This window comes from Papio anubis, chromosome 7 (genome assembly GCF_008728515.1).
Source record: "Papio anubis isolate 15944 chromosome 7, Panubis1.0, whole genome shotgun sequence".
Taxonomy (NCBI): Eukaryota; Metazoa; Chordata; class Mammalia; order Primates; family Cercopithecidae; genus Papio; species Papio anubis.
In genome coordinates, this window is record NC_044982.1 from 11,344,311 (window position 1) to 11,365,631 (window position 21,321).

The 21,321-nt window shown below is 45.7% G+C and overlaps 1 protein-coding gene across 6 annotated transcripts in view; it reads left to right on the forward strand.

Moving 5' to 3' along the window:
* The window catches only part of CLMN (calmin), a 129,548-nt gene extending 111,299 nt beyond the window's left edge, over nucleotides 1–18,249 (forward strand). For 2 of the 6 annotated variants that reach the window (XM_009212202.3, XM_017961507.3), the window contains exons 9-14: nucleotides 4,282–5,907; nucleotides 12,638–12,834; nucleotides 14,750–14,810; nucleotides 15,432–15,502; nucleotides 15,938–16,034; nucleotides 18,048–18,249. In XM_009212202.3, coding sequence (XP_009210466.3) covers nucleotides 4,282–5,907; nucleotides 12,638–12,834; nucleotides 14,750–14,810; nucleotides 15,432–15,502; nucleotides 15,938–16,034; nucleotides 18,048–18,212 — 2,217 coding nt within the window. In that variant the 3' untranslated portion in view covers nucleotides 18,213–18,249. Of the gene's footprint in view, nucleotides 1–4,281; nucleotides 5,908–12,637; nucleotides 12,835–14,749; nucleotides 14,811–14,884; nucleotides 15,033–15,375; nucleotides 15,503–15,937; nucleotides 16,035–18,043 lie in introns of those variants that run through there. The other 4 variants (XR_650074.4, XR_650075.4, XM_003902234.4 and 1 more) reach the window with 4 other exon arrangements.
* The last annotated feature ends 3,072 nt before the right edge of the window (nucleotides 18,250–21,321 follow it).

Sequence of the window (21,321 nt, forward strand, 5' to 3'; positions counted from 1 at the left end):
TTTAGATGTCAGATGGAACATGTTAGCATCTACCAGATTTTTATCAGTGTTAAAAATCATAAAAGACAATGATCATTGAAAAGCCTGCCTTACTTTGGGAGGCCAAGGCGGGCGGATCATGAAGTCAGGAGATTGAGACCATCCTGGCTAACACGGTGAAACCCTGTCTCTACGGAAAATATAAAAAATTAGCCTGTGGTGGCAGGCGCCTGTAATCCCAGCTACTCGGGAGGCTGAGGCAGGAGAATGGCGTGAAACGGAGAGGCAGAGCTTGCAGTGAGCCGAGATCACGCCACTGCACTCCAACCTGGGCAACAGAGCGAGACTCTGTCTCAAAAGAAAAGAAAAGCCTGAATTTTTATTTTCAGAATTCCAGATTATACTTGGTGACAGAGTTTTTTTGGGCACAGAATCAGACCTTTTAGAAATTGTCCTGGCCCTGTTGAACTCCCACCCAGCCCATGCACAACCGCGAGCTGATAATAATGACAGCAATGACAGCCTTTTCTTGAATCCTTTAGTAATTGACTGAACCCTTGCCCCTGGCTTAGGGGACTCAGAAATAAACTAGATGGCTGAGGTCCCTGGCCTTGTGGAGGTTTGTTCTAGTAAAGGAAACAGTTATAAGTCAGCAAAAACATAACTTCGGGTAGTTATGAGTACCAGACAGAAAAAAAGAAAGCATAAAGGGTTAAAGGATGCTTGCAGGAGAGGGGAGCTGCTTTTCTAGCTGGCTGCCTTGCCCCTGTGTCTCTGGGCTGCCTGCCATTCCTGCAATCCAGCATGGCTCAGTATCATAATCCTCTTTTATAAACGAAAATAAGCATCTCAAAGAGGCTTAAAGACCTCTCCATAGTCACTCAGCTACCACGCACAGAGCTGGGGTTTGGCCCCTCTGTGTTTCCAAAGTTCAGGCTCTTGGTTCCCTTACAACATGCAGCTGAAACTGGGGCTCCGTTTTGTACAGAAGAGCTTCCCAGGATCCTCCATGCCGGGGCTTTCATCCTGGCCCCCACCTGTGTGTGTGTTTCCTGCCTGTCCCTGCACCACATATGGACGCCTTACAGGGTGCTTTGGAAGTAGGAATTCCTGGGCTGGACTGCCAGTTCTCCACTTGGAGCTGTGTGACCTCAGGCTGGTGACTTGACCTCTCTGATACACATCTGTATCGAATGTGTATCTATTGAATGTGTGTCATCTGTAAAATGGAACTATGACCCACATTTCGGGGTTATGTGAAGAATAAACAGTTATGTGAAGTACCTAGTACTGTGCCTGGAACAATGGTGGATGGTTAGCAAATAATGGTGACTTGATCAATGGGTATAAAGTTACGGTTACATAGGAGGAATCAGTTCTGGTGTTTCTATTGCACAGCAAGATGACTATAGTTAATCATAATGTAACCAGTGACTCACATCTATAATCCAACATTTTGGGAGGCTGAAGCGGGAGGATTGCTTGAGCCCAGGAGTTAAAGACCAGCCTGGGCAACAAAGCGAGACCCCATCTCTACAAAAAAGAAAGAAAGAATAATATACTGTGTATTTCAAAATGTCTAAAAGAGAAGATTTTAACTGGTTTCGTTACGAAGAAATGATAAATATTTGAGGAGACAAATGTATTGAGTTCTCAGATTTGATCATTTTACAACGTATACATGTTTTAAAATATCACATTATACTCCATAAATATATATAATGATTATTTGTCAATTAAAAATTTAAAATCAAAAGAAAGGGATCTGGCCCTGCCAATACCTTGATTTTAGTCCATTGAGGCCTGTTTTGGATTTCTGATGTCCAGAACCGTAACATAACACGTTTTTGTTGTTTTAAGCAAAAAAAAAAAAAAAAAAAAAAAAAAAAAGGAGTGATTATTATTTTGCAATTCAATTTTCCTGGCCTGTTACTGTATTTTGAAATACTAGGCATTGGGGCTTTCATTCGCCCTGAGCTCTTAATCTGTAGTCAGAGTTAGAAATCAACTAAAACATACGGTATTTGACTGAGTCAAAGCCACAGCTAAAATTGAGCAAATCTGACACAGATCTCCCCAATGCTGAGGTCAGAAACTGCAGATGGGAAAAGATTGAGCCAGAAATAATATCTGGAGAAAGTCATCCTGGTTCCTAGAACATGGTGCATCATTGCAGAACAGTCTGTTTACATCTACGGGGGAATACACATGAGAATTCACAGCTTATCCAGGCACACAGTGAACTTAACAATTCTGCTGAGTTAGTTCATTTCAGTAAACATTTGTTGGGCCCTGACCACGTACCACACATTGTTGCTAGCTTTCTGGCCCAGCAAATGGTTTCTTTTGGTAAATGTGCCATATGCATTTGAAAAAAATGTGTCTTATGCAGTTAAAGAATACTCGTATTCTTTAATATGCTGTTAATATGTTAATATGCTGTTCTAATATTCTATATTTATACTGATTTTTCCTGCTTTCCTGATCAATTAATGTAGGAGAGAAATGTTAAAAAAAATCTCCAACTATGATTGTGAATGTATTTCTCCTCTTGGTTCTGCCAGTTTTTGTTTTATATATGTTGATGCTATGCTGTTAAGTGCATAGACACAATTTATTATATCTTCCTGATGACCTGATTGCTTTATTTTTATAAAATTTCCCACTGTCTCGAAGTGTGCTTTGTCTGATATGAATATAGCCGTAGCAGCTTTCTTACGATTAATGCTTGTGTGATACTTTTTCCATTTTTTTCCTTTCAGTGTATGTATACTTATATTTAAAGTATGTCTCTTATGAACAGTATACAGTTGGGTCTTGTATTTATACTTAATCAGTATGTTTTTCATACATTTATGTGGATTTAATCTAGCATCTTGGTTATTGTTTTCCATTGGTCTGATATATTCTATACTCTATTGTCTTTCCTTCTTAACTTTTTGGGGATTATTCAAGAATTTCTTTTGTATATATTTATCCCCTTTATTGGTTTTTTAACCACATCACCTTGTTTTATCTTTTTAGTAGCTGTTCTAGTGATTATAATACTCATCTTTAACATACATCGGCTTACCTTAAATTAATATACTACTTCTAGTACAATGAATATTTTACATATTTTTATATATTTTATATATATCACATATATAATTTTACTCACTTCATCTCCATTATTTTTGCTACTGTATTGTCATTTACTTCTACACATGTTTTAATCCTCAATACTTGGCTATTTTTGCTTTAAATAGCTAGTAGGCTTTTTAAGAAAACTTTGAAGTAGTCTTTTATATTGACCATGTATTTACCGTTTCCAGTACTGTTCATTCCCTCCTTTAGGCTTTATATCTGAGATTGTGTTCTTTGAGCCTGAATAACTATTTTTTTTTGTATTGCTTGTAGCATAGATTAGTTATTCTAGAGTCTTTGCTTGCGAATTCCAACTCTGGGTCATATATGGGTCTATATCTAGTGATTATTTCTTCTCTTGATTGTGGATTTTGTTTTCCTGCCTCTTCATGTCTTGTAATTATTTTATGTCCAACTTGGTATATAAAAGAATGATAGAGGTTGAAGTAGACGTCATTTTTTTTCCCTCAGGAAATATAGCGCTTTCCCAAGCAAGTGCGTAAGATGAGGGGCTGTTGTTTTGATCGTATCAGTCAATAGGAGCTGTGTTGCAGTTTTATTTAATTTCTTCTCTCTGGTTTTAAATGATTTGAGACTGAAGTCAGTTCACTCTATCAGTGCATTGGGAGTCAAGTGCTTCTGTACCACAAAGTCATTTTCTGCTTTTCAGCCCTGCCCCCAGCTGGCTCTTACACAGCACAATTCCCTGTGTGGATGAAGAGAATTGCTTGTGTGTTTGGAGTCCTTCCACATTCACTCTCTCATACCAGTCCACACAATCAATAAAGATTTGGCTGACCTTTCCTTATCTCAGGTGGATTAGCTCTTCTCCAAAGCCATACCCAGACTAGGCAATATGGTCCTCAAGCGTGAAGTGGCTGACAATCTCTGCTCACTTTAGAAGGGATTGTCCTTCTTTAGAGCTTGGTTTATTGAGATTCCTTACATCCATAGCTTTTTAAAAAAACATGGTGTTTTGTATTTCTTGTTTATCTGATGTTTTCATATTTCAGCAGGAACAACCATTACCTCTTAGAACACTTTGCATTGGTTTGAAGTGGCTTTTTCCATTTTTGTTTGTGTTTTGGGAAAGGTGGATGTGGGTTGTACTTAAACCCTCTTCTTATTCATGTTGCTCTGTGTTTTTTTGTTGTTGTTATTCTTTTTTTTTGGCAGGAAGATATTTTCGATTCAGATAAAGAAGTTCCTATTGAATCCACTTTTGTTCGCATCAAAGAAACTCCTTCTGAACAGGAGAGCAAAGTCTTCGTTCTGACTGAAAATGGGGAGCGTACCTACACTGTTAACCACGAAAGCAGCCACCCACCACCCTCCAAAGTCTTTGTCTGTGACAAGCCCGAGAGCATGAAGGAATTCCGCCTGGATGGTGTTTCCAGCCATGCACTGTCAGACAGCTCCACCGAGTTCATGCACCAGATCATTGACCAGGTTCTGCAAGGGGGCCCAGGCAAGACCAGCGACATCAGTGAGCCATCTCCAGAATCCTCCATTTTATCATCCAGAAAGGAGAGCGGGAGGTCCAACTCTTTGCCAATCAAGAAGACAGTTCACTTTGAGACTGACACCTACAGGGATCCTTCCTACAGTAAGAACCTGTCCCTTTGCTTTGAAGGGAGCCCGAGAGTGGCAAAGGAATCATTGAGGCAGGATGGACATGTCTTGGCAGTTGAGGTTGCTGCGGAGAAGGAACAGAAACAGGAGTCCTTGAAGATTCCAGAATCCTCCTCTGACAAGGTCCCTGGTGACATTTTTTTGGCAGAGGGCACGATCAATAATTCTCAGTCTTCTTCCTATAATGGCGCTTTAGAGAGTACAGCCCGCCACGATGAAGAAAGTCACTCTCTTTCACCCGCAGGAGAAGATACTGTGATGGCCGATTCCTTCGAGATCAAGGTTAACCTGATGACCGTAGAAGCTTTAGAGGAGGGAGACTATTTTGAAGCCATCCCATTAAAAGCCTCGAAATTTAACAGCGACCTAGTAGATTTTGCTTCTACCAGCCAGGCTTTCAACGAAGTTCCTTCACCTCATGAGACAAAACCTGACGAGGATGCTGAGGCTTTTGAGAATCATGCTGAAAAACGAGGTAAAAGGAGTACTAAATCTGCTCACAAAAAGAAAGATTCTCCAGAGCCTCACGGTAAGACAGACAAACATGAACCTCACCAGGACTCTGGAGAAGAAGCTGAAGGCTGTCCTTCAGCCCCAGAAGAGACGCCAGTGGATAAAAAGCCAGAGGTGCATGAAAAGGCCAAGAGAAAGTCCACCCGTCCTCATGATGAGGAAGAGGGAGAAGACGATGACCTCCAGGGTGTGGGCGAGGAATTATCTTCCAGCCCCCCAAGCAGCCGTGTCAGCTTGGAGACCCTTGGGAGTCACAGCGAAGAAGGCCTGGATTTCAAGCCCTCCCCACCCCTCTCAAAGGTTTCCGTCATTCCCCACGACCTCTTCTATTTCCCACACTATGAGGTTCCCCTGGCTGCAGTTTTGGAGGCTTATGCAGAAGACCCAGAGGATCTAAAAAACGAAGAAATGGATCTCGAAGAGCCGGAGGGCTGTATGCCAGACCTGGACTCCAGGGAGGAGGAGGCCGGTGGCTCTCAGAGCAGCTCCAGTTCCTCGGTGCCAGGCGAGAGCCTCCCCAGTGCCAGTGACCAGGTGCTGTGTCTCAGCAGGGGTGGTGCGGGTACCACACCAGCCTCGGAACCCGCTCCTCCGGCCCCCCATGAGGACCACCAGCAAAGGGAGACCAAAGAGAATGACCCCATGGACAGCCATCAGGTACTCAACCGTGGGATTTGGGAACCCTGGGTACTGCCTGGGAAACTTGACAGTTCTTGGTCTGAAGCTCAGCTTCTTGCTCCATAAAATAGCGATGAGGGGGCTTCCCTCGGGACTCCCATGGTGCAAAATTCAAAGAGGCACCCACTGTGAGGCTCAGGCAAATGCAGGGTTGGCACCCGAGAGTGGGCACCTCCTGAAATCCTGCATATGGGCACTTCAATGGCTTTCCCCCAGTCCTGGCCCTACGCACAGGGATGCTCTGAGGATCAAGTGAGGTCACCTCTGAGGGTCCAGCAGAGGAGGAGCAGAAATGATTTCAAAAGCAGTCATTGTCGCAGGGCAAGGGTTGGAAAAGTAACCGTTGTGTACTATTCTCAGTACCTGGGTGGTGGGATCAGAAGAGCGCATCTCCCTTATCCTGTTTACACACCCATTTCTAACACAGAAACCAAAGATTAGTGCCCAACAGGCAAAAGTCCTTTAAAAATCAAGAAAGCTCACCACCACTGATCATTAGAGAAATGCAAATCAAAACCACAATGAGATTCCATCTGACACCAGTAAGAATGGCGATGATGTCAGGAAACAATAGGTGCTGGCGAGGCTGTGGAGAAATAGGAATGCTTTTACACCATTGGTGGGATTGTAAATTAGTTCAACCATTGTGGAAGACAGTGTGGTGATTCCTCAATCTGATTTCAGAACCAGAAATACCATTTGACCCAGCAATCCCATTACGAGGTATATGCCCAAAGGAATATCAATCATTCTGCTCTAAAGACATATATGCACACATATGTTTGTTGCAGCACTATTTACAATAGCAAAGACATGGAACCAACCCAAATGCCCATCAATGATAGACTGGAGAAAGAAAATGTGGTATATATATATACACATATATATATACACATATATATATACACATATATATATACATATATATATATATACATATATATATATACACCATGGAATACTATGCAGTCATAAAAAAGAATGAGTTCATGCCCTTTGCAGGGACATGGATGAAGCTGGAAGGCATCATTTTCAGCAAACTAACACAGGAACAGAAAATCAAACACTGCATGTTCTCACTCATAAGTGGGAACTGGACAATGAGAACACATGGACACAGGGAGGGGAACAACATACAATGTGGGGGGGTGGGAGGCTAGGGGAGGGAGTGCATTAGGACAAATACCTAATGCATATGGGCCTTAAAACCTAGATGATGGGTTGATGGGTGCAGCAAACCACCATGACACATGTATGTCTGTGTAACAAACCTGCACACTCTGCACATGTATCCCAGAACTTAAAGTAAAATTAAAAAATAACAAAAAGGAAAAAAAGCCAATAAAGGAAAAAACAAACTAACAAAAAGTCCTTTAAAACTCAAGGCTGGAGTCAGCCTTCATGACCCCATTGCCCAGGTACTGAGAATAGTGTACTCACAGTCGGGTACTGCAACCAAGGGAACCTCATAGTGCGGGAAATAGAAGAGGTTGTGTTGTGGGGAATGATGGAAGCCTTTGAGAGGGGTGGAGAGGGCTTGAAATCCAGGCCTTCTTCACTGTGACTCCCAAGGGTCTCCAAGTTGACACGGCTGCTTGGGGGGTTGGAAGGTAATTACCCCAAGCTTCAGCATCATGCAATGTACCTACGTAACAAACTGGCACATGTATCCCCCAAATCTAAAATAACAATTGAAAAACAAATACATATATATATATATATATATATATATAAAGTTTTTTATTATACTTTAAGTTCTGGGATACATGTGCAGGACATGCAGGTTTGTTACATAGGTATATGTGCGCCATGGTGGTTTGCTGCACCTATCAACCCATCATCTACATTAGGTATTTCTTCTAATGCTATCCCTCCCCTAGCCCTCCACCCCCACAGTCCCCTGTGTGTGATGTTCTCTCATAACTTACCACTAACATAGGCATTAGAAAGTTTTTAAAAAAAAAAGTCGTCGTAGCTAACATCTAGCATGCACTTAGTGAACACTAACCTGTTCTTCTGCAGTAACTTAGGAGAAACAGAAGAAGCCCTCATGTTTGACTCCAGTTTTGATTTTTTAAAGGACTTTGCCTCATGGGCACTAATCTTTGGTTTCTGTGGTTTGAAATGGGTGTGTAAATAGGATAAGGGGACATGCACTCTTCTGAGCTTGAGCAGCTGGTCACATTCTTATCTGCCACTTGTGTGCCCACTTCATCTGGCCCAGCAGCTCATGAAGGGCCACTGGAGTGATCAGTGAAGGGGGGTGCCTGGGCCTGGCCTGATGGGGAGGCTCCTCCTGTAGATGCCACGTTAGTAAGTGCTTCTCCCTGCTGCAGCACTCAGGGATCCAGGAGGTGAGTCCGAAACCGCATTGGCCATGCCCTGCTGGATACAGTACACACAGGGCATCCAGGGCAAGACAGTCAGGGAGGAGAAGGGCCTGGGCTCAGCCTCTCCAGCCCCTCCATGAGCTCACCTGCTTACTCATCCAACCCCATGGAAAGCGACGCATCTGGCACTGCCGGGAAGATAAAAGAAAGAAGGAAAATCCTGCCTTCCGTGTCTGATGTGGGAGACAGAGTCCCCTGTAACTGTACTATGAGAGAATGTGGCCTCAGCCATAAGAGATGGGCCCAGCAAAGGGATTCAGGGGTTCAACAGAAAGAGGCTCCCACCCAGATCTTGAAAGGCTGCATGGGGGTTTTGGGGACCCTAGAACTGGGGAGGGAGTTCTGGGTGGAGGGACTAAGGGTAGAAGTCCCCTAAGTACAGAAGCCAGGTGGGAAAGTGACCAGCTATTTCAGATTGCATTGGCTCTACCTCTATCTGAGACCCTTCCCCAGTCTCTCACTGTCCCTCCTCCCCAGCTCAGCTTGCAGAGGGATGACCCTAAAACAGAGGTCCCATCTTATCACTTCCTGACTCCTGCTGCATGATCAATTCTAAAGTTCTTAGCATGAACTCCAAGACTCTTCCCGCTCTAACCTGGCCACCCACCCCTCTTTGTCTCCCTCCCCTCCAGCCAAGCCAGCATCCTCCCAGACCCCCAGACATCCAGGCTCTCCTCTGCCTCCAGGTGTCATTGGGCTGGTCCCACCATCTGGGCAAGCAGTTATTCACCCTTCAAAGCCAATGCAAATGGCACCTCCTCCCAGAAGCGCTCCCACCTCCTCCCCAGGCAGGGCCATTGCTCCCTCCCTATAGCTGGTCACATTTTCGACCGTCTCTCCTTGAGTGCTTACCTGATTTCCGTGGGCTTTGTTTTTCTCTCCCGTGAGAGAGTGGACATTTGTATATTGATCTTTGGATGCTGGAGACCAGCACAGTGCCTGACAGGGCCTGCCAATGGAGGGGACAAAGGTTTATTACACGATGGTTTCGGGGGCTTACAGCAATTGGAAGGTAAATGAAATACTGAGACACATGACAAAGCTCTGGCTCGTCAGAGCCCAGTGAGGGGCCCAAAGGACTGGGGCTGCTTGAAGGATTAAGAGAGCCTTGCATCCTGCAGGAGCTACCGAAAAAAGTTGGGTTCAAGTAGCCTTTTTAAAGTTTAAAAGTTTATTGATAATTGAGTAGTTGGGGTGAATGAGTGGGGTAGAAGACCTAGAAGATTCGTTGAGCCAATAAAGAGAGTAAGGGAAATTAGTCTAAGGGATCAGGTTCGTCCTAAAAGACACTTAGGATTTTAGCTAGGCCAGAAGTCAGGGGCTGGTTTTATTCAGTTTGCCAAATCTGAGCAATGAGGAGTGGCTGCCTAAGCCCTAGGAGAAGCAGCATCCTCAGGCCAAGGGCCACACAGGCAGGGCTGCGCACTCTGTGTTTGCCAACCATGGAATGGACGGGAAGAGGACTGGATGGCTCTGCAGGTGCCAGGGACCATGCCTGCCATCTTCTCCTTCTTCCCCCAGGGAGAGGAACCCAGTCCCCCACTCGCTCCCACGGCCTCCTGTGTGCTGACTTCTCTGAAGTCAGCCCCGCCGCCATGCAGGTGCTTCCTGCAGGAGGCCATGAAAATCCAGCAGGGTTAGAAATATCCTCCAGTGAGATCTGGCCTTGTTGTCCGCAGATTGAGGGGCAACACAGCTGAGGCCACAATCTGTTATGGCCAGAAAGCTCTTGCAGGACAAAAGAAAGAGGACTGAGTGGGTGGTGGGGAGAGCCTGAGTTGCATCTCACCCGCTCTGTTCTTTAAAATGCTGGGCGCGGTGGCTCACGCCTGTAATCCCAGCACTTTGGGAGGCCGAGGCGGGCGGATCACAAGGTCAGAAGATAGAGACCATCCAGGCTAACACAGTGAAACCCCGTCTCTACTAAAAATACAAAAAATTAGCCGAGTGTGATGGCACGTGCCTGTAGTCCCAGCTGCTCCGGAGGTTGAGGCAGGAGAATCGCTTGAACCCGGGAGGCAGAGGTTGCTGTGAGCCAAGACCGCACCATTGCACTCCAGTCTGGGTGACAGAGTGAGACTGTCTCAAAAAAATAATAATAATAAACTAAAATGATTAATTAGCGGCTTGCATCCTCCCTCCTGGCCTATTGGATGTGGCCTGTGAAAATACAAATATGGCGTTTTTTCTCGAATGCTTTCCTTCCAGCAATTGCCAAAAGCAGAGGGTGCATGTGTCCAGCACTTGTGATTGAAAGAGCCCTGGGTTGCAATGGTAGAATCAGGAGATCTAGATTTGATCTCCATCTTACATGGATCTCACTCTTGGTGAGAGTGTGGGCAGATGAGCTCTCTTGGGTACTATGTGGGAATGAAATCAACACCGTCTGCCTCACGTGGCTGCAGTCTGCTGCCTCCCCTCCCCAGCAAGCACTGCCCACTGATCCCAAGTCCACCTTGCAATTTGCTCCCAAGTGGAGCCCTTGCCTCAATCCGTGTGGGTGAGCATAGGGAGAGGGTACAGCCCATTTGATGAGGAGCCCAAGGTGAGGTCTGGGAGTCTTGCCTCCTGGCAGAGAGGAGATGGGATGGAGCATTTCTCTGATACCTTGCCTTCCTTAAAAAAAAAAAAAAAAAAAAAAAGAGGCTGGGAGCGGTGGCTCACTCCTCTAATCCCTGTACTTTGGGAGGCCGAAGTGGGTGGATCACCTGAGGTCAAGAGTTCGAGACCAGGCTGGCCAACATGGAGAAACCCTGTCTCTACTAAAAATACAAAAATTAGCCAGGCATGGTGGCAGGTGCCTGTAATCCCAGTTACTAGAGAGACTGAGGCAGAAAAATCACTTAAACCCGGGAGGCAGACGTTGCAGTGAGCCGAGATCACGCCACTGCACTCCAGCCTAGGAGACAAGAGCAAGACTCCATCTCAAAAAAAAAAATAAAAAAGATATTTTTCTAGCCAAAGGGACTAGAAAATGGCAATTTTTTCTTCTGGTCTTGAAAAAATACGTAAGCCCTCTGCTCGTTTCACCTTTCAGAAATGGTGGCATTTGACCATTGATGAGGGCAGCCTGTGAGACTATCATTTCAGATTGCTAAGCGCAGCTTTTCATTCCTGCATGGAGCTTTGTTCTCCTGGGGCACAATGGCCTGGCCACTCTAATGCTCTTATTCTGACACCTGTTGAACAGGTTCTTCCAGCCCCTGAAAGAATTCTTGAGAGGTGGCTCCAACAATGACCATGCTCCTGCATTTCACTCGGGAGCCTTGCTGACAGGTTTCAGAGTGCCTGGTGCAGACAGAGGCCAAAGAATCTTCGTTACCAGATATATGCTAGACATGTTGCACTACCATCCATCTTTGGCCAAAGGCACAGTGAAGATGGCATCCTGAAAACACTACACCTGCCTGTGTGCCTCTCCAAACCTATAGGCCACCTTTGCACCCTTTGGCCCACCTAGCTTCCTGGATTTATTCCTTTGTTTAAATGGATAATGATTGTGAAGGATTCAGCCACTGCTCACTGTAAGAGCCCTTCTCTTCCTCTCTCTTCCTTCCTTCCTTCCTTTTCTTTCTTTCTTTCTCTCTCTCTTTCTTTCTTTCTTTCTTTCCTTTCTTTCTTTCTTTCCTTTCTTTTCTTTCCTCTCTTTCTTCTCTCCTTTTTTCTATCCTTTATTTTTCTTCTTTCTTTTTCTTCTCCTTTCTTTCTTCTTCCTCCTCCTTCTTCCTTCTCCTTCTTCATCCTCCTCCTTCTTCTTTTCTTCTTCCTTCTTCTCCACAGGGTCTCACCTGTCACCCAGGTTGGAGTGCAGTGGCATGATCTCAGCTCACTGCAACCTCTGCCTCCCAGGCCCAAGCAGTCCTCCCACCTCAGCCTCCCAAGTAGTTGGGACCACAGGCACCACCACACACAACTAATTAGAGACATGATTTATAGGAAATCCTATGGAATAGGGGGACGTGGTTAATAATTATCGTACCCATTTCACCAACAAATAAACTGAGGCTCAAAAAGATAACATCAGTCACTCAGGGTCGCAGAGCTGACTCAGCCAGGATTTGAAATCAAATTGCTGACTCTAGAACCTATATTGTTTTAACTCCATCAATTTGTAGAATTTGAATTCTGTACCGGGGTGGGAGTTGGGGTGCACTTGTCTCTCATGCAGGCTGTGCTGCAGGGGATTCATGAGGAGGATCAGGGAACAGGCAGAATTGGAAGGGACGCCCTGGCTGGGCCTGAGCAGAGCACTGCTGGGTGGTGTCACCTACTTTACACTGCAGTATGACATACTGACTTGGATTTGGTTGTTCTTTCAGTCCCAGGAATCCCCAAACCCGGAAAACATAGCAAACCCCCTAGAAGGAAATGTAACGAAAGAATCAATCAGTAGTAAAAAAAAGGAAAAAAGGAAACATGTGGACCACGTAGAAAGTTCACTATTTGTAGCACCTGGAAGTATTCAATCCTCAGATGACCTAGAAGAAGACACTAGCGACCACTGCATTCCTTCCAGGTATTTTATTCATCTCTTTTCACCCTTAAGGTGGAGCCGGAGAGTTACAGAGTCATTTGCAGTTTCGGATTTGATGGGGTGGGAGGTGCAGGCATGGGATTGGACAGCAAGGGAAACACAGCTTCATGTACAGTCCTCATTCTCTACACCTGGGTTCCCCCACCCACCCTCACCATTACCAGACCTCATGAGGAGCAAAATGGGAAGGATGGGAAGCTTGCCTTCTCTCCTCACTCTTCAAACCTTTGAGTGGAAGCTGGCAGTGAGCAGTGGATGGCTGAACCATAGGTAGGCGCTGGGGTGAACGCGGTAGACTTGGAGCCTCTGTTGGCTGCCTTCTGGCCCCCAGACAACTGCAGTTGAGCAAACTTCACTTTATAAGCATCTCACTGACTTCAAGCATATCCACCTTTCCACAAAGGAGATCTGTAACGTCTGGCACGTGGAAGCTGGACATCCTATTAACCTTATGGCTTCTTCCACAATTCCCGTTCCAAGGAAGTAGGGATGCGTGATCTAGCTTGGGAGAAGTAGGGAGCAGGGAGGATAATGAGATTTAACTGATCTACAGGAATCTCATAGCGCGCCTCTGCTCTGTCACTCCAAGGCCACCAGATGAGCCAGATTTGTCCCTGGGAAAATATGTAACTGAGAGATCAGAAGACCCTGGTCTCTCCCCTCTCTCATCATCACAATAGTCAGCCAGTGTTTATCAAGCCCTTACTGTATCCAGGCCCTTCACACTCATTTTCTCATTCATTCTCATGTCACCTATAGACACATTGGTGGGACTGTGCCTCATATGGCAGACAAAGAAGGTCTGGGGCCAGGTAACTTTCCCAGCTTAGGAGATGGTAGAGCTAGGAAGTCTTGGACTCAGATGTGTCCCACTCCACAGTCCACATTCTTTTTGTGCCTCCTTGTTGCCTGTGATGATGTGAGTAATGCAAGCTGCCACAGAAAATTATTGAGATATGCATTTGGGGAGGGGCAGGGAGAAGCCCATACAGACAGAGCCAGAGGAGTTGCTGGCAGGTGCCTGGCTTTCCACTTCCCTCTGCCTTGCTTCTGTGCCTGGACCTTGGGGAAACAGAGGCAGGGGGAGGAGGGCCAAGGCACAACAGAAGGCTGCTGCCCATTTGGCCTTTGACTCCCAGCGTGCCTGTCCCTGCCCCTGGGTGTGACTGTCTAGCAGTCATCTATGATCTTCACATGTCGCTGGGCTCTGCTGTCAGTGCCGGTGAACGCTTTGGACAAACAGCCTAGTGGATCTGCCCAACTGCTCAACTTCTCCCTAAACAGGTTAGTTCTCAAAGAATCCTTGAGCAGCCACTATGCAATGGAGTCTGCTAGGCCTGGGGACTTCAGGAGAGGGAGAAAGAGGTCAGCCACCGAGGTTGAAGGCAGGGCTCCATCCTTCAAGGAAATATGACGTCACCCTCCGTTCTGCCAGGACTGGGTGGAACATGAAACATGTGAGGCAAGCATTCCCACTTGCACATTCTGGACCTCAGAGGCAGGTAGAGAGAGTCGGGGCAGCCTGGTCTAGGCCCAGGTCTGACTAATTACAGAGAACCTCTGGTGAGTCCCAACACATCGGGATGCTTGGGTTACTTACTGATCCAAATGCTATGATTTTTAAGAATATGTGGCTTGCTTTCTATTTAAAATCCTGACTTCATGTTTTCTTGTAGATGAGGGCCCAATGTGTGTGTCACTAATATCCATCCTATTCGTAAGCACTCTCCAACCCAAGTAGGGGTATTAGATAAAATCTCTCATTTCTGTCCCTGGGTGTGAAGTCGTCGCTCTTGCCCAAATCCATATGTGGAAGCCCCAGGATGCGGGTGACCGTACAACTGAGCCATGAAGACCTCCAGGTGGTACCAATTGAAAACGTGTGTTTGTTTTTCAGGACTAGTCACAGTGACTCCAGCATTTACATTCGACGACATACTAATAGGTCTTCGGAATCGGTTAGTATGTGAATTTCTTCTTTTTCCGCACGGCCCCTGCTAATCAATTCCTTTCCGTCCTTCCTCCTCCCCAGCCCAGAGCTTTGAAATTACTGACGTGCAACAGCTATACTTTTGGATAGAAGACAAGCAAATTGAAACCTTGTCATTAAGCACAGTCCAATCGGATGTCCGGTTTGGGCAATAAGGGATGTAAATAAAGTGATGATTTTAAAGCCCAAAGGCCTCTTTGTTACAAAAACGCATCCAAAACGCCCTGCCTGGACCCCCCCTGCACACACACCCAGAAAGATCACATTCAAAGACAGAGGTGCAACATGAGTGGAGGTCCGATGGACACTCGCACGTGCTTAGTACCAGATGTGTTAGAACCCGGAGCAGCACACCCCAATTCGGGTTCCAGGTGGTGGGGATTCTCTTGCTCACAAGGGAGGGGCTTGGGGGAGGAAGTAGAGGAATGTCTATTGTGTAGTGCTTTGATTTTGGATCTAGATGCTGACAGTATTGAGAAATGCACGGCATGCTCGGCTTTGTGTGTTTAAAATCGTTTTATTTTCTGTTTCAGAGATTTCATCTTTACTAATTGGGTTGCGGGGGTTTTGTTTATAAATTTCACTGTAGGATCATTTTAGCTATGTTCAGTTGAGGAACGCAGCAGATCTGGATGACAGAAGAAACCGAATGTTAACCAGGTTGGTGGCTTTACTTCAGGTTTTGTGGCCGTTGTAATAAAATGTTTCTCCATTCTGCAGCCTGCCTTACAGGGGTGGTTCTTCTCCCACTGCTTTGTTGATAACAGTATTAATAATTTGGGATAATGCAAGGAAATAACTATTCCAGAGAAAATGATGTAAATTGAATAGGAGTAGAAAGGAAAAGTAGATATTAATTAACACTGATGGGCAGGGCCCGTTTCTGAAAATGAGTCAGTTTAAAGACGGGACTGGGTTCTGAGCCTGCAGCTTTGTTTAAATGAGTGGTGTACGGTATAGGGTGGTTTAGTGGTATAAGGTAGTTAGCAAAGGGAGGGCCAGGCGGGAGAAGAGGTGGTGGTCTTATGAGGCTATGTCCCCCCCGCCGCAATGCTGTAGTCCCTGACACCTGTCTGTTCACTGTCGCCACTGCAGGTACAATACTCAGAAGCTCACTGAGCTGATTTTACAGTTTTATGGCATCAGAGCAGACATGAAGAGGGAAAGCAAACATGCCAGGAAGTCTATGAAAGTATTTCTTGCTGTCGGAGAACTGCTGGCCTAGCCTAATGTTGCTGAATTGCTGGAAACCTGCCCATTTAAAACATAGGGAACCAGAAAAACTTCTCAAACTCTTACAATTCTGAGACATCCCCATTCCTGTTGAAGTCATAGAATTGCTTTATGTTTCTATTTTTAAAAAGTTTTATTTACTCACCACAGATTTGAATTGGCTTGGAAGGATTTAGATTACTGGAATCGGAAGCCTCTGTCTGAATATTACCCAACACCCAAGAGTGTGGTCCTTAGAACCCCATCCCTCTGGCTGCTAAAAAAGAAGCAAGACAGCTCCTTTCCCCTGCCATGAAATGGAAATACTAATTCAAGTTTTCAACTAGGCTGGACATGCTCATAGGAAAATAATCCTTTTTGCTCTTATGAGATAGAGATGTTGAAAATAGAACCTATAGAGTTGAGAAATGCAGCCATGTTTTCAGTTTTCTACATTGAGCATTTATTACCTTTACAATAAAAAATATGGTTTAGGCTGCACGTGGTGGCTCATGCCTGTAATCCCAGCACTTTGGAGGCAAGGAGGGAGGACTGCTTGAGGCCAGGAGTTTGAGACCAGGAGTTTGAGACCAGTCTGGGCAACACAGAGAAACCCTGTCTCTATAAAAAGTATGTAGTTTAAATTGTTTCTGTGGACAGCTTTTTTAAAAATACCATCATGTGGGTATTTATCATTTAGTATGCAGATGGCGACAGATGTTTAATCCCACCCTGCCCCTCACTCCTGCTATCAGGAGATAGTACTGGGACAAGTGGTTTTAGCCTCTCATAATCTCCATTACATGGCACGAAACCCCCTAAGAAGCTTACACTGCAGACTTCTCTACATGCAGCTCCAAGCAGAGGCCCCAGCCCCAGCTCATGGTCCCTACCTCACCCTTTCCTCTGGAAACTCAGGTCTGGGGTTGGTTTCCGCCATCTTCTGTGCTTCACTATTATCCGCCGGGCAAAACCTTCTGGGCTTCCCTGTTGTCCACTAGGCAAAACCAAAATGGCATTTTAACACTACCGCCTATAAAATAAAAGCAGGAAGGTAAATCTGACTGAAATCAAATCTAGTAATTATTTTATTTTATTTATTTATTTATTTATTTTTTGAGACGGAGTTTTGCTCTTTTTGCCCAGGCTGGAGTGCAATGGCACAATCTCAGCTCACTGCAACCCTCCGCCTCCCGGGTTCAAGCGATTCTCCTGCCTCAGCCTCCCGAGTAGTTGGGATTACAGGCATGCACCACCATGCCTGGCTATTTTTTTTTTTTTTTTTTTTTAGTAGAGACGGGGTTTCTCCATGTTGGTCAGGCTGGTCTTGAACTCCCGACCTCAGGTGATCCACCCGCCTCGGCCTCCCAAAGTGCTGGGGTTACAGGCGTGAGCCACCGCACCCGGCCCCTAGTAATTATTTTAAAGGTAATATTCCAAAGCCAAAACAAAACTGTGGGGAATGGGAGAGGTCTTTGTTTCTTTCTTTCTGATAGATGATTTAAAATGATCTGCTGTCAGGGATGCTTCATCCCTTAGATGACCCATGCGGTCCCCTCTGTTACTAACAAACAGCAGCGAACCATCAGTATCTAACTCCATGCCACTCTCTGAGAGCACTGTGGCATCAAGAAAGGTGTCCCAGGAGACCTGGCCTAGGTGCCAGCTCTGTCGCCAAGTAATCCCGTGGCCTTGGGCAAGTCACTCCACCCGAAAGCCTCAGTGTGTCCATCTGCAGAATGGCGCTGCTAGCTCCTCCCACCTGGTGTTATGGAGATGAACAGAGTGTGTGCAAAAGCTCGAGGGGCTTCCTTGTTGGCCCAACCCACTGGCTTGGGTCAGCACACACAGTGTGGGGCCTACCTGGACCTGGTGCTGGGGAGCCTTCAGGTCATCAGGCAGGGAGTGGGGGCCGGGGAGAGACTGGGTGGGGTCCACTCTCCTGGGAACTTGCTTGGTAACTGCCTTTCCTCTGTGTTCCTTCTGTAGGAAGGCCAACAGCTCAGGAGAAGCCATGTCACTGGGGAGCCACAGCCCGCAGAGCGACTCTCTGACGCAGCTTGTCCAGCAGCCGGATATGATGTATTTTATTCTCTTCCTGTGGCTCCTGGTGTACTGCTTGCTGCTGTTCCCACAACTGGATGTTAACAGACTCTGATACGTGTGTCTGGATAATAAAAAAGACAGGACCCTGACCGGGGCGGGGTACTTCATTTTATTTTGGGTTCTGGGTGGGGTACTTCTACAGACATTTGAGGACCTCCGAGGAAACTTAGACGCCCTTTCTCACTGTTGTGGTTTTTGTGTGTGTGTGTGTTTTTTTCCAGGTTTCCTTTTTTTTCTGGACGACGTGAGCATGCTTTTTTCTTTGGCTGTGTACTCAAAACTCAGGCATGCAGCTGGATCCGTAGGTGGGGTTTTGTCCTTGTGTGCCTTGCTGGGTCGGATAGGAAGCATCATTAGTGATCATTAGCCTGCCTGGATCTTAGCGCACCCCACATGCAGGTTCACATCCTAGATGAACTAGGATTCAGATGAAGGGCTGCTTGATGAGAAAGAGGGTGGGCGCCCAGGCAGAGCCCCAGCTGGGAAGAAAGCTGCCACATTTTCCTCCAAGCATGGATGTTTGAGAGAAGGTACTGGGGTCCATGCACCTGTTGCAGTCCAGTAACTGGTTGCATTCACTGGGGGAAATCTGAGCAGCCGGCTCTGTGCAAGCACATCTGGGAATGGCAGAATCCAGGGAGCAAGGGGAAAGCTGTGTTGAGAGCCACAGTGTGCTCTTTTTCACCCTGGTTTGTTGTTGTTGTTGTTGTTGTTGTTGTTGTTGTGTTGTTTGTTTGAGGGGAGATGCATTTGAAATTCAGTTTTCCATTGATTGGATTGAGATAGAGCCATGATTTTCAAACCAGATCCTCAAGGCCCAGCAGGGCCCTTTAAAAGCCATGAGGAGTGGCTGGGCTGGAATCGGCTCCCACCGGTGCTGGAGCTGGGTGGTGCGGCAACTTCCTACCCGCCAAAGCTTTGGTGCACACCTCCATCAGAATGCACGTCTTGGCACGGGCATCCTTTGTGGTCACTTGTAATGGGTTTCTTGAAGAGGCTTTCTGGACAGTACTCTGGGAGCAGGCCAGCACAGGAGGTTTGTGAAAGAAGGTAGGCGTCTCTAGCACCCCTGCCCCCCGTCTTCTTCAGCCCCGGGCTCTCTCCACTCTCTCCTTCCTGCCAAGACTCCGGTCTGTGGCGAGTCTCTGCATCAGTTCCTCCTCCCCTTGCTCTCCCGTTCAGAAAGCACGTACCAGGCAAGCCTTATAAAATCACGAACGAGTCAGGAGGGGACTCAGAGAGCATCTTGTCTAGCTGAACCCAGGGAGACAGAGCGGCATGACCAAGATCATGCAGCCAACCGGGGGCAGACTTGCGGTGAGCACACAGGCACCTGATGTCCCCTTGTAGGAAACTTCCACCGGGCACCCCCGTGTCCTGAGAAAAAGATAAAATGACTAGATTAAAATGTCCACATTCAAACAAAACCAAAAATTTTAGACCAACTGTTGACGTTTGTTTTGTTCTTGTATTTTTCCCATGAGGAAGTCTTACTCACCTTCAAGCTCATCCCCGTTTCCTTCTGAAATACCCTGGACGGCTGCAACAGCTTGTCATTGACATACCAGCGTCGTTCTTACTCCAGGAATCGCGTTTCTTTCTTTGCTAGCCAAGGACTTGCTCATTTCAAGCAGTGGGTTTCAAGTTCACAGAATTCCAGCATGGCCAGAAGCATTTACATAGCACATCTGAGTCGATGACAGCCCAAATCTGGCCTCTAAACCAGTCTGATTATAGTCTGTCTCCCCTCCTGAAAGAATTTCAGCCTTCCAAGCAGAAGGCTGTTGGGAGCTTGGAGTGATTCCATCTGGAAGGCCAAGAGCCCCATGGAAAATGAGCTAATTAATGAGCTCCCTGGCATCAATGAAAGCGCAAAGGTACAGATAATAAAGGTTATGTGTGTGACAGTTTATAACCCTGGGCACCATGCAGTCCTCGCCTAAATTAGATGCTCAAAGAGCCCGGGAAGAGCTGACCAAAATGTGAATCATTTCATTTTATGGGTCTAGACCTTGTTCAGAAAAACCTCTGCAGGATTCTTTTCTCACCTATTACAACTTGTAATATTGTTTAAAACATCCACTGGCAAGATGCCTAAAAGTCATTTGGTTCAGGTTGGCAGTCAACTGATTTTTTGAAAAGGAAAAAGAAATCTCATTTGAGTATGGACTTCTATGGAAGAAGGTGGATATAGAAAATGGATGTGGAAGTCTGCAGGAGAAACCACCCCATTGCTTGTAATTTTTTTTTTAATTTAAAAGAAATGCAATAAGGCTTTTAACAAGAACTAGCAGTCCCCTAAGTCTCGCTGCTTAGAAGTAACCACTTTCACCTCTCTTATGTTTGCATTTCTACATAACGTGCTTACGCTTATGTTTTAATTAATTTAGAAACACCTACCGGCTTGCTATCACAGTAGATGAGGATTTCACTCTTACCATAGCGTATTATGGTTTTCCAGTATAGCTAGATCACATCATTTCGTACATTTCTATTAGGTGTTGACATTACCTGGAGCACTTAAGGATTGTTGACTCCCAAGCCCAGCAGTGTGTTATGGTTACATGTCCTCCTTTCTCCTCCAAATGTCCCCCTTAATTTGTTATTCTCTCTCTTTTCTTTTCTTTTCTTTTTCTTTTCTTTTCTTTTTTTTTTTTTTTTTTTGGTGTGGCACATTAATAACTTCCTGAGGAAGAGAACATGGGAAGTAAATATGGTTGTAAATATTTTGAGATTTTTGCATGACTTAAAATGTCTGTATTCTGCCCTTAACAGAAATGTGGCTGAGCATAGAATGACAGGTGGAAAATAATACTCTCTCCTAACGCCTCCCAAGTGTGCTGGTGTTGAGATTTCTGATGCCATTCTGAGTCCCATACCTTTACATGTGACTTAGGTTTTTTATCCACCCTCCCTGGAAACATTTAAGATCTCTTTATTCTTGGTGTTCTGAACTGTCATGATGGTGTCATATCCTGGGTGTTAAACCTTGTGCTGGGGCTTCATGGGAAATTTCTTAAAGTTTATTGTGATTACTTACATTTTTTTCTTTCTGGACCACCTATTATTTCAATGTTGGACCCTCCCCTACCCCCAGGCTGATGCTGTAAGTTTTATCTTTTCTGTTTTTCATCTGTTTCCGATCTGCTTTCAGGAAGAAT